A 13,407-nucleotide genomic window follows, 5' to 3' on the forward strand; every position below is an offset into this window, starting at 1 on the left:
ACTCCAGCACTTTGTGACTTTGTGACTAACTTATTTGACTTTCCAATGCTTTTTAAAAAACTTTTCATCAATTACCAAGGAAACGATGTCAAAGAATCTGGGAAATCAGACAGTTGTGAAATGAAGCCAAATGTAAAAGGTGAAGTTAATAACATGTATTCCACAACAATCATGTAACTTCAGTGAAGCATGCCAGATAAGCTTCTTTATACCATCAGGCTCATTAAATCCTCCCAATCAACTTGACAATGCAGCAAAATAAATACAATAGCGTGTGGTTACCAATGCATAGGAACTTACATTTTGCAGCCTTAACAGTCAGTCAGCTTTTCAATTCAGGTATGACTAATTTATGCAAGATTTTGATGAACGTTTTGAAATGTTTCTTTAGATCCACACCCTCGGATCTATGTAGAAACAAAGAACTGCAGATGCTGGTTTATACCAACAATCAATGCAAAATACTGGAATAATTCAGCAGGTCAGGCAACTTCACTGGAGAAAATGGATATGTGACGTTCCGGGTAGTTTCTGAAGAAGGGTCCCGCCCCAAAATGTCACCTCTCCTTTTTCTCCAGAGATGCTGCCTAACCCATTGAGTTACTCCAGCACTTTGTGCCTATCCTAGGGTCCATTTCTGGAACAAGATGAATAAAAACTTAATGATGACTTGTGAAGAAACCCATGGGGGAAAATGAAGACCTCGCAAACTACTCAAAGAAAGTGGAGATAGCAAAAACAACGCCACATCGGTGCTGTGAGGTCAAATTTGCAATGTCAAAACCACTAGCAGTTTCAGGCAGAGGATTCATAGTCCAACCAAAATGTCAATCTGCAGCATGCCCCTGGTACATCTCGGTGACAACACCGCATCAGATAACGGGTTGAGAAGTGGGGTGGCCAGGATTATCAGGAGTCCATTGTACAAAGTCATTTGACTACAAAAAAACAAGTCTATTTAAAAGGAGCAGGGCAAACCAAAACCACAGTAATTTCTCTGAATAAAAGCAAAATATGTATCTAGCCAGGGTGGTATGGTGGCTCAATGGTACAGTTGCTACCTTACAGAGCCAGAGAATCAGATTCGATCTTGACTGCGTGTGTTGTCTGTACGGAGTTTGTACATTTACCCCATGAAATGTGTGGGCTTTCTCCGGCTGCTCCAGTTTCCTCCCATATTCAAAAGACGTACAGGTTTGTAGGTTAATTGGCTTTTATAAAATTGTATATTGTCCCTAGTTTGTAATGTTTAGTGCTAGTGTATGGGGATCGCTGGTCGGCATTGACTTGGTGGGCAGAAGGGCCTGTTTCGTGCTGTTTCTCTAAACTGAACTAAATGCAACGGGTAACAGCTACACATAAATTGCATGCATTAAATTTCAATTACTTGTAGTACAGTGAACATTGCACTTGATAGAAGCACCAGTCACCTCCACTCTGCCTAGCCACTATACTGCCTTTTCTGGAACATAGAAATGACCAGGCAAAAGATATCCAAAATCTGTCTGCTCTACTGTCTACAATTATGGAGGGTCCTTGATACAATGACAATACAGCTTATTTGATAACACAATTGATCATGGCAATCGATCTCTTGATTGTCAACAGTGGAAAGCATAAGGACAATGCCACTGTGATGAGCAGTGTGCATGACATGTCCTGTCATTTGCACTCGGTATTTCCCACATATCACAAATTATACATGCAGCACAATCTCCAAGCTCATTTAAGAGGTTTTAGTAAATGCTTTTTTGTATTACAATAAGACTTTTCATACTGCCTTTCAAGTGAATGATCATAACATCACAAGATGTAGGAGCAGAGTTTGAACATTCGGCCCATTGAGACTGCTCTGCCGTTCGATCATGGTTGATCTATTTTTCCCATCTCAACCCCATTCTCCTGCCTTCTCGTAACCTTTGACACCCTTACTAATCAAGAAGCTATCAATCAATTTTAAAATGCCCACCGACTTGACCTCTACAGCCATCTGTGGCAATGAATTGCACTGATTCACCATCCTCTAGCTAAAGAAATTCCTCCTCATCTCCATTCTAATGGTACGTCCCTTTATTCTGTGGCTATGCCCTCAGGTACTAGATTCTCCCATGACTGGAAACATCCTCTCCACACCCATGCTATCGAGGTATTTCACTATTCGGTACGTTTCAATGAAATCCCCATCATCCTTCTATATTACAGCGAGCGCAAGCCCAGAGCCGTCAAACACTCCTCAAACGCTAATCTAATCATCCCCAGGATAATTCTCGTCAATCTCCTCTGGTCCCTCTGACACATATCTTTTCAGCAGATTCCCATGAAAGGTCATAGACACCAAACAATGAATGGTGTCACTCTCTACGTTTGGTGTTCGACCTGCTGACCAGTTCCAGCAATTCATGTTTTTACCTCAGATTTCCAGCGTCTGCAGTATTCAACACTGGAAGTACAGGAAGGTTTTTAATGTTTTTCCCAACTGTGGTTCAACAACTGCATGTACTTACCTACAAAACTTTGTTTTTTGCTTTCCCAAAGCGGGGCTGCTCGAACGCCATTCGCCACCAAAGCAAAGAAGGCCTTCTTCACCTGAAGAAAGAAACAAAGCTGTTAAAGGCTGCAGAGCACCACCCTCATTGTACAACTTGACCAGCAGTCTTTGTGGTGGGAGATTGCAACCTTCACGTGGTCCACCCTGTTTCGACGAATGCAATCAACCCAGCGTGCACAATCAAATAAGATCAAATAGAACAAGTTGGCCTACAACTTTAGGCTGTGCATGCCATACGCAAAAAGAAGACCGGCAGTCTTTCTATTCTGGATGACCAAAATTAAACTCTAGCCAGCTAGCTTATTTATATAGAATCTACCAGAAAAGAAAATGAAATTTCAAACAGAAATAAAATGAAAATAAATGGAAAAAATGACAGAAAAAAATATTGGAAAGAACCCGGTAGGATATCCAAAGTAGACAAAAAACAGACAATTCAACACATATTTATCTGACATTTCCGTCACCTTCAACGTGATCCCACAACTGGTCACATCTTCCCCTTCACCCCTTCCGCAGAGACCGCACGCTCTGCAACTCCATGGTTCACTCATCCCTTCCCACTCAAACTACCCCCTCTCCAGGTACCTTCCCCAGCAACCACTGGAGATGTAACACCTGTCCTTATACCTCCTCCCCCACCTTCATCCAGGGACCGTAGCAGTTCTTCCAGGTGAGACATGCAACTCCTCTAACCTTGAGTCTGAAGAAGGGACCCAACCCGAAACGTCTACCATTCCTTCTCTCCAGAGATGCCGCCTGTCCCGCTGAGTTACTCCAGCTTTTTGTGTCCATCTTCATTTATTGCATCCACTGTTCCCGCTGTGGGCTCCTGCACATGGCAAGACTAAGCTTAGACTCGGTGGCCGTTTCTCAGAACATATGCGCTCGGTCCACCGAGGCCCACTGGTTCTCCCAGTTGCTAACCATTGTAACTCCCCTTCACACACTGGCCTTTCTGTCCTGGGCCTCCTCCATTGCCAGGGTGAGGACACACGCATATTGGAGGAACAGCACCTCATAAAATGCTGGAGAAACTCTGCGGGTGAGACATGCAAGGAGGGAGACCGCTTTTCAGGGCTCCTGCAACGGCGACTTCTCCCGCCCGAGTTGCGGGGTTGAAGAGCTCCTGGAGCGGGGCCTAACATCACTGCCCCGCGCGGCTTGGAATGGCTGCGGGACTCTGCGAGCGCACGCCGGGGTCTCTAACACCAAGACCCGGTGTGCGACCTTGCACCACCCGGCGTGGCTTTAATGGCCGCGGGACAATCGCCATCGCCAGCCGGGGGCTTTGACTTTGACTCTGGCATCGGGGGGGGGGGGGGAGAGTGCAGTGGAGAGATAAGTTTTTTTTGGCCTTCCATCACAGCTATGTGATGGATGTTTATGTAAAATGTAAATTATGTTGTGTCTGGGGTCTATTTGTGTGTAATGTATGGCTGCAGAAACGGCATTTCATTTGGACCTCCAGGGGTCCAAATGACAATTAAATTGACTATTGATTATTGACTATTGATTACATGAGGCTGCCTCACTCGCTGAGTTTCTCCAGCATTTTTATCTACCTTCTGTGAACACGTGATTTGATGCCCGCCATCCGGGGCGGGATCCATGTGTACATGTGATAGATGTGGCCCGCCATCCGCCCTACAAGAGGTAGACTTGCAACCCATCCATAATAGAGCGTAACCGCAACCTAAGTATTGCAGATCATTACATAGGGATTTCCCCAAATAATCCGAAGTAAACTACATGTCTTTGAGTAGATTAAGCTCACCTCCCAAGAATGGACCAAAACGCCCAGGAAATTCAGTCAGAAACAGATTGCTGACAGAATGTGAATATTCAAAGCCCACTCATTTCACTCAATTTTACCTTTCCGGGAACAAAAAAAAGGTTGAGGAAGAGGGTGGAAAATAAATATTCACTGCTCCTTTGTGGGTTGCAAGGTTTTCAACTCTTAGAATACACCATTCATTCTAAAGATCTATACTAAGTTCATGTTAGGCCATTCGGCCCATCAAATATATTCCACCATTCTATCATGGCTGATCTATCTTTCTCTCTCAACCCCTTCTTCACATAACCTTTGACACCCTTACGAATCACACTTGCTATACTTCCACCATGCTCAACCACATATTATGCCATTGCTTTTCTGCTGACTTGGCTAATTTATCTTTAAATGCACCCAAGCTACTGACCCCAACTGCCCCTGTGTTTACACGCTCCATATTGTTTACTGTTAGGGTTTGGGGGATATCTCTACTTTGCTTTTGGGCAATTGTTTCTTTTAAAGAGCCAAAAATGCAAATTAAAACAAATGGTACCCCTTACTGGCTAGAGTGTTCACATCCCCTTTCAATTTTCAAAAATACTTCATCGTACCCATCTAACCATTTGCATGTTTCCCACAAATCTCTCTCACAGCCTCACTCAATGCACATTATAAATGTCCACATTTTGAGAGCAGTATCTATTAACTTTATCAATTATTGAGTTCAATTTGTCACTTTCAACGCCTCTGCATTTTAAAAGTTTTTTTTTTACAGTCCTCTAGACATTACAAGACTATTCTTTATTGCTCTGTTTCAATGAAATTAAATTGGCTGACTTGCAAATGCTTTGATTATGCAGGTCACATACAAATTCTAATCATTGATCTTTGTGGCGTTCTCCTCAATACCTCCTTAGGTGGATTACACTTCTTTCAATTACTCATACTTCCCAATTTTTGTGAAAGAACTGTCTTTACAGTTTATGACATAAAATGCTGGAGTAACTAGCAGGTCAGACAGCACCTCTGGAGATAAACACAAAATGCTGGAGTAACTCAGCGAGACAGGCTCTTTCAAATCAGTCTCACAAATCAGTTTGTTTTTTGAAGAGATATCCAAGAGTATGAACGTTGTCTAAAAGGACTTCAGCAAACCTTTTAACAAGGTCCTGCAAGGTAGGCTAGTCTGGATGGTTATGCAAGGTAGGCTAGTCTGGATGGTTATGCCCCTGTCCCACTTAGGAAACCTGAACGGAAACCTCTGGAGACTTTGCGCTCCACCCAAGGTTTCCGTGCGGTTCCCGGAGGTTGCAGGTGGTTGCCGGAGGTTGCAGGTAGTGGAAGCAGGTAAGGAGACTGACAAAAACCTCCGGGAACCACACGGAAACCTTGGGTGGGGCACAAAGTCTCCAGAGGTTTCGGTTCAGGTTTTCTAAGTGGGACAGGGGCTTTAGATTGAAAGGATTCCAGGGGGAGCTGATTAATTGGATATTGAATTGAAAAATACAGATCGGAAACCGGCCCATCAGGCCACCAAGTCCATGCAGGCCATTGATCATCCGTTCACGCTATATCTGTATTATCCCACTTTCAAACCCACTCCCAACACACTAGGGGCAATGTTACAGAGGACAATTAATCTATGTGGGATGTGTGAAGAAACTGGAGCACCCGGAGAATGTGCAAAATCCACATAGACAGCACCCAAAGCCAGGATTGAACCCAGGTCTGTGACGCTGGAGTAGCAGCTCTTCCAGCTGTGCCAGTGTGATGCACATAGATTTGGCATGGATACAATAGGTTTGATGGTAGGAAGCACAGGGTGGAGGCTTGATTTTTTGGACTGGAGGCCTGCATCGTAGTGTACAACAGTGATTGGTCTATTGTTGTTCTTCATTGATATAAACGATCTGCTTGAGAATGTACAAGGCATGGTTAGTAAGTTTGCAATGACACTAAAATGGGTGGTATTGTAAACAGGGAAGAAAGTAATCAACAATTCAAGAGGGAACTTAAAATAGCTAGGCAAGTGGGCCGAGGTATGGCAAATGAAGTTCAATTCAGATAAATGAGAGGGGTTGTGTTTTTAGAAGTCAAACCAGAGCAAGACCTTCATAGCGACAGGCAGACAGGGCCCTCGGCGGTGTTGAAGACCAGAGGGACAAAAGTGTATAAATATAGAGTTCCCTGAATGTGGTATCAGATTTCGACAGGATAGTAAAGGCAGCATTTGGCATGCTGGCCTTCAGACAGTGCATTGAGGACATTGTGTTGCAGTTGCACAAGACATTGGCGAGGTCACATTTGGAGCATTTTGTGGAGTTTTGGTAATGCTGCTATAGGAAAGATGCATTAAGCTGCAGAGTGCAGAGGAGATTTATGAGAAGGATATGTAGGAAAGTACTGCAGATGTTGGTTTAAATCGAAGGTAGACACAAAAACACTGGACACAGGCAGCATCTCTGGAGAGAAGGAATGAGTGACGTTTCGGGTCGAGACCCTTCTTCAGACTAAGATTTATGAGAATGTTGCCAGGACTCAAGAGCCTGAATTATCGGGAGAGGTTGGGCAGGCTAGAACTTTATTCCTTGGAGCATAGGAGACCGAGAGGTGACCTTCTCGAGATGTCCACCATCATGAGGGGGATGGATAGAATGCAGAGTCTTGTTCCCAGGTATGAGGAAATCAAAAAACAGAGAGAATGGGTTTAAGATGAGGGGAAAGATTTAAAAGGGGCCCCGAGAGGTAACTTCACACAGAGCGTGGAGCATGTATGGAATGACCTACCTCATGGAACTTCCACCATACCTTGCAGGCACAAGAGACAATAGACAATAGGTGCAGGAGTAGGCCATTTGGCCCTTCAAGCCAGCACCGCCATTCAATGTGATCATGGCTGATCATCCCCAATCAGTACCCCGTTCCTGCCTTCTCTCCATATCCCCTGACTCCGTTATCTTTAAGAGCCCCTATCTAGCTCTCTCTTGAAAGTATCCAGAGAACCTGCCTCCACCGCCCTCTGAGGCAAAGAATTCCCTACCATAACTAATCTATGCATAAAAGCGTTCTACCTCATACTTAGTCTTGTAGCTTAGTCCTAGCATTGAAAAGTTGCTTGCAGCTTCATTGTTGACACCAGCTGCCCTATATTTACCTTATCTAATGCAGCCACAACCTTGTACCACTTATGATTTATTAAAACTTTAATATGCTTCCCTGCTGTGGTCATGATTCTGGATGAATATTATGCACTGTGTCAAACAACCTTGCTATAAACATCTCAAAAGGCATTTCTGATCTCCAGAAATTGTTTTAACAAATTGATACTCATCTCCCAGAAATGTTACTATCTCTTTTTCTACATATCCTTAAACAACTCGAGCTTAATCGGAAAGTTTTGCCTCGAGGATAAATGCTCATGGAACATAGAACAGTACAGCAGAAGAACATGGCCCTTCAGCCCACAATGTCTGTTCTGAACGTGATGCCAAGACCATCACTCCAAGGGCAACATCTCCGATGACCTCTCTTGGACCCACAATACCTCTACTCTGATCAAGAAGGCTCACCAGCGTCTCTTCTTCCTGAGGAGACTGAAGAAGGTCCATCTGTCTCCTCAGATCCTGGTGAACTTCTACCGCTGCACCATCGAGAGCATCCTTACCAACTGTATCACAGTATGGTATGGTAACTGCTCTGTCTCTGACCGGAAAGCATTGCAGAGGGTGGTGAAAATTGCCCAACGCATCACCGGTTCCACGCTCCCCTCCATTGAGTCTGTCCAAAGCAAGCGTTGTCTGCGAAGGGCGCTCAGCATCTCCAAGGACTGCTCTCACCCCAACCACAGTCTGTTTACCCTCCTACCATCCGGGAGGCGCTACAGGTCTCTCCGATGCCGGACCAGCAGGTCCAGGAACAGCTCCTTCCCTGCGGCTGTTACATTACTCAACACTGTACCTCGGTGATTGCCAACCACCCCCCCCACCTCCCAGGACACTCATTCCACCAGGAAAAAATAATTGCACTACTATGACTGTATGCACGTAAATATATTTATTTATTGCTCATATTCTATGTCGCTTTTCTAGGGAGATGCTAACTGCGTTTCGTTGTCTCTGTACTGCACACTGCACAATGACAATAACATTTGAATCTGAAATGGAATCTGAATCTGAATCACTTATCCACCAGCACACGACCCCCATCCCTCCATATCCCTAGCCAGAAGTCCATAAATGACACTAATGAATCTGCTTTAACCACCCCCCACAGCAGCACGTTCCATGCACTCACTATCCTCATGCAGTCTCAAACCCAATACACGGGAGACATTTTCCCTGTGAAATATGAAAGATGTCAGTACATACATGAAGTGTAGAGAAAACCACACAACTAAAGTTGTACACACAGGTTTCTTTGAACAATTCTCTCTCTGGTTCAGATATCAGTTCAAATCAGAAACCGCATCTAATCATAGTTGTCCCAAGTTATGTGTAGCACTGTCCTATTGACCTCACACTCCTTCAGCCTCGCTGAACATTCTTCAGTGGCAGAAGGCCTATACTCTGAACTGTTCTCCTAAATAGATCCAAGACAAATTCTCACTCCCCATGTAAAAAGTTAATTTAAAATCACCTTCTTTCACCTGCCTTCCTTGTATGGTACAATTGTAATCATTTGCTTGGCAGTCCTGCTTAGGATGCTTGAAGGTTAAAGGTGCAATACAAACGCAGGCAGTATTCGGAGTGTGGGAGGAAACAGGAGCTCCCAGAGAAAACCCTCGCAGGTCACGGGGAGAATGTACAAACTTCATATAGACAGCACCCGTAGTCAGGATGAAACCGGGGTCTCTGGTGCTGTAAGGCTCTACTGTGGTGCCACCGTGCCACATGCTAGATGGTACGGATTCAACGCATATCCCAAGAACTGGCACACAACTGGAATTTTATCAAAACAATCTCATTCAAGTGACAATCTTATTCAACACTTCAATAGCAATGGACAATGCCAGTAAAGTATGATATATTGAACCCGATTACCCAAACACTCAAGATAAATAAAATAAATCTTACTTGCAATGAAGTATCAAATACAACGAGCTTTGAGCTGGTGGGAACGATGTCATAGCACTTGTGGGATTTCATAAATCTCATATAAATATCACTGTCTGACTCTTCGGCTGTTAAAGAAAAGGGAGAAAGAAGGTTAGAGCATGAAAATGAAATTCATCTAGCAACTTCACAGCATGACCAGCTGGCTCGGCAAATGAACAAGATCAAGTATGACAGCTTGTTCTCCATTCATCTCAAAATCTAATTTGTTCCAAACATAACTCTTCCCTGCCCACGGACACCAGGCAAATCAAGAAACAAACTCATGTACTGGACTTCTATCAGGGTGGCACAAACTCAACACTATACTCCAAATGTGGTCTCACACACGCCTTGTGCAACTGTAATAATTCAACTTCTATACTCGAAGGAACTGCAGATGCCGGTTTTTTAGTCTGAAGAATGGTTCCGACCCAAAACATCACCTGTTCCCTTTCTCCAGCGATGCTGCATGACCCACTGGGTTACTCCAAATGTGTCTATCTTCTATACTCAATATCCTGACTATTGGAAGGCAATGTGCATTTTCATCCAAATCGTTGATATAAATCACAAAACAGCAATTCTGTCTACCCTATCTATGCTTCTCATTACTTGATATGCTTCTATCAAGATTTCTATCAAGATTCCTCTCAACCCCCGGTGTTCCAGAGAAAACAATTCAAGTGTCTCCAACCTCTCCCTGTGGCTGAAATCCTCTAATCAAGACAGCATTCTGGTAAACCACTGCACCCCTCATCCTCATCTCAAATTAGGGTGGAAATGTCAAAGACCAGACAGCATAGCTTTAAGGTGAGAAGGACAACATTGAGAGGAGATGTGAGGGACAAGTTTGTTTTCCTCCCACACAAAGGGCGGTGGGTGCCTGCAACGCACCACCAGGGGTGGTGGGAGAGGCAGATAATGACAGTGGTATTTAAGAGGCTCTAATACAGGCACACGGGTATGCAAGAAATGGAGCAAAACGGTTCCATGTGCAGGCAGAAGAGATTAGTTTAACCTGGCATAACGTGAGGCTCAGGCATTGTGGGCCAAAGGGCCTTTGCCGTGCAGTTCTATGTTCCTTAAAGAGAACACAGATAAACAAAATAAACAGAAGGGCCTGCTGTTGAGATGGGATCATACTCATATCAAGCATAACTAGTGGCGTAGATTAGTAGGACCAGCCAGCCTGATTTGTGCTGCAAATTCCATGCGTTGACAGGTGTGCAATAAAGATAAGGAAACAAGGTCAACATGGCCTTTGTGTCCGATGGAATCATGATACTTCTTGGAACAAAGATGCTGAGATCTAACCTCTGCATCCAAAGATAAAATCTAGAAACAAACGCATGGCACAAGTTCAGAGCAAACTTTGAAAGGACAATTTTTTTTCTCAGAAGGCTCAGCTTGGGGGGTATCTTGTTTTCCAGTTCTGGCAAGCCCGCTGCAGCTGAGTATTTATCGCCAAAATGCCCCAAACCCTGGAGGCTTGCAGATGACCTCGGCACCAGAAATACAGCTAGCAAGGTCAGAGCGTGGTTTTCACAGGGACAAAGAGTAGAGGTGCCTAATCTATCCCTAGTTGGAATCTGACCCAGTCAGATAGGGAGGGAGGAGAGAGACAAGGTTGTGATATGCCCCACAGGCAAACATTTAACACAAGAGCCAGCTGGATAAAATGATCAGAAAACAGCCGATTGCCTGTCAATCCTTAGCCCAGCATGACTCAGCATCTTTGGGGAACAAAAGGCAACATAAAATCAACTCTGAGCACTGTTCAAGAACAGGCATTTAAAAAAAAGTGCACAAGATAATATTCAAAACTTCATTGCTAGAAATGCTGCTTAAAAAAAATGCAAATCTGAATAACTCATCCCAAAGAGACAAGTGGTTAATACTTTGGCGAGGAATAACTGAACAAAAATAAATTCTCCATGAACATTTGTTATGCCGTAACATATCGCCCTTTTGTGGTTAAACTCAGCAGTCCTTATTTTGAGCTAATTTCAAAAAACATTTTTCCAAGCTTAGATTCCAAATAATTCTAATCAATTCCCATTCTCTCCTCTTCAACAATAAATTTATGGAGCATCTTTAACATAAAACATCTTGTGCCGCTCATGGGAGCTTTATTAATCAAAAGCTGACAACATGGCACATCAAAAATACAGCAGGACAGATAATCAAAAGCTTCCCATATGCTGGCCTTTACAGCATCTTATAAGAGAGACTCGCTCAGGGGATGGGGTTGTGCAGTTTGAGATTAGCAGTTGAAGCAACTGCTGTCAGTGGTGGAGCAGTTAATTAGAGTGATCAGTCCAGAACGGGAGAAACATGGTGCAGAAGGCTGCAATGCTGGCGATGATAGAAAAGGGCAAGGGGTCACACAAAGTGCTGGAGTAACTCAGCAGGTCAAGGGCAGCATGGTGGTGCAGCAGTAGAGTTGCTTGCTGTCTTACAGCGCCAGAGACCAGAGTTCAATCCTGACTATGGGTGCTGTCTGCATGGAGTTTACACGTTCTCCCTGTGACCACATGGGTTTTCTCCGGGTGCTCCGGCTTCCTCCCACATCACAAAGGCTTGCAGCTTTGTAGGTTAATTGGCTTCTGTAAATTCACTTGCTTTCGGTGCCTCCGTGATGTTTTAGATATTGCTCATTTGAACTGTCTGCAGCCTTTGCCATGCCCTCCTCTATTTGGATACAAAGAACTGCGGATGCTGGTTTACAAAAAAAAGACACAAAGTGCTGGAGTAACTCGGCGGGTCAGGCAGCATCTCTGGAGAACCACTGTGTTCTTCAGTCTCAATCGTGAAATCAAACCATGGGCAGGCACCACAGCTTACTCAGACATGTCTTTTTAGAAATCAATAACTTCCGTATCGCCACGTTCAGGCATTTTACTTCCCTAATCAATAGCGCTGAGTTAACAATTAATTAGATTGTAGTGTAAACATTTTCATTCCATTGGGTTTAAAAAAAATATTCAGTGCCCAGTTGAAATACATGAATGCATTGGTAAAGCATCTATTTCCTTATTAGGTGAACGTCTCGTGTAAATTATAAACACATACACAACCACAATCATTCACTTTCATGTGTGTGTACGCACACGCACACACACACACACACACAGATAGAATCTGTTTTATGCTGACAAGTAGCAGATTTATGTAACTTAGATACATAAAAGCCTTGCGTCTGAAAACTGAATAGAAATCTTGTTCAAACCTTTGTTTTTTTAATCAAAAATCGGCCTTTCCTGTTACTTTTAGGCGTTTCAATGGAATGCCACATTTATTTAACATTTTAACCCAACATGACCAGGCTAAGGTAAAAAAAACCTCGACCGGAAACATCACCTAATCATGCTCTCCAGGGATGCTGCCTGACCCACAGGATTACTCCAGCACTTTGGGTCCTTTTATGTATTAACCAGCATCTGCATTTCTTAGTTTCTACATTTTCAGAAAATGTTGACTTACTTTGGAAAGATACGGTCTCAGTCCATTAATTTAACAAAGCCCCGCAAAAAAGCTGGTGGAACGATGTAGGAATCATGCTTTTCAACGTGAATGCATTTTATTTTGCTTTGATGCAATGTTTTATCCAGGGTGTGAATCAGATTTCTAAATAATCCCGGTTTCCGATAAAATCTACACACTATGGCACTTTAGAATCTCATTATTTCCATTTCACTTCAAAGATCTGCATTTCACTAATGCTGCAGTTGTAGCTGATAGTATGAATCATCTCCCTTGGTTTCTCAGCTTCAGGGGAAGAAGTAAAATAACACCCATTGCACGTAAGCTGTCGTTTAAGATGATTAATGATTTGACAGCAAGCTTAAGCACATCCTTTCTTTTCAATTACAGTTCACAGCTCTTGCTCAAACATTGCGACAGCTAGCAACAGTTCACAGCAATTACTAACAGAACATACGCAGCAGTGAAAGCCAAACGGGAAGAGCAGCAGTAAATCTAAGATGTAA

At 43.6% G+C, this 13,407-nt stretch overlaps 1 protein-coding gene across 6 annotated transcripts in view; it reads right to left on the reverse strand.

Moving 5' to 3' along the window:
* LOC129714375 (5'-AMP-activated protein kinase subunit gamma-2) overlaps positions 1-13,407 on the reverse strand; it is a 376,688-nt gene that overhangs the window by 45,220 nt on the left and 318,061 nt on the right. For all 6 annotated transcript variants that reach the window (XM_055663955.1, XM_055663941.1, XM_055663949.1 and 3 more), the window contains 2 exons: positions 9,398-9,504; positions 2,505-2,586 (listed from right to left, as the gene is read on the reverse strand). In XM_055663955.1, the coding sequence (XP_055519930.1) occupies positions 2,505-2,586; positions 9,398-9,504 (189 nt within the window). The remainder of the gene's footprint in view (positions 1-2,504; positions 2,587-9,397; positions 9,505-13,407) is intronic.

This window comes from Leucoraja erinacea, chromosome 2, assembly GCF_028641065.1.
Source record: "Leucoraja erinacea ecotype New England chromosome 2, Leri_hhj_1, whole genome shotgun sequence".
Taxonomy (NCBI): Eukaryota; Metazoa; Chordata; class Chondrichthyes; order Rajiformes; family Rajidae; genus Leucoraja; species Leucoraja erinaceus.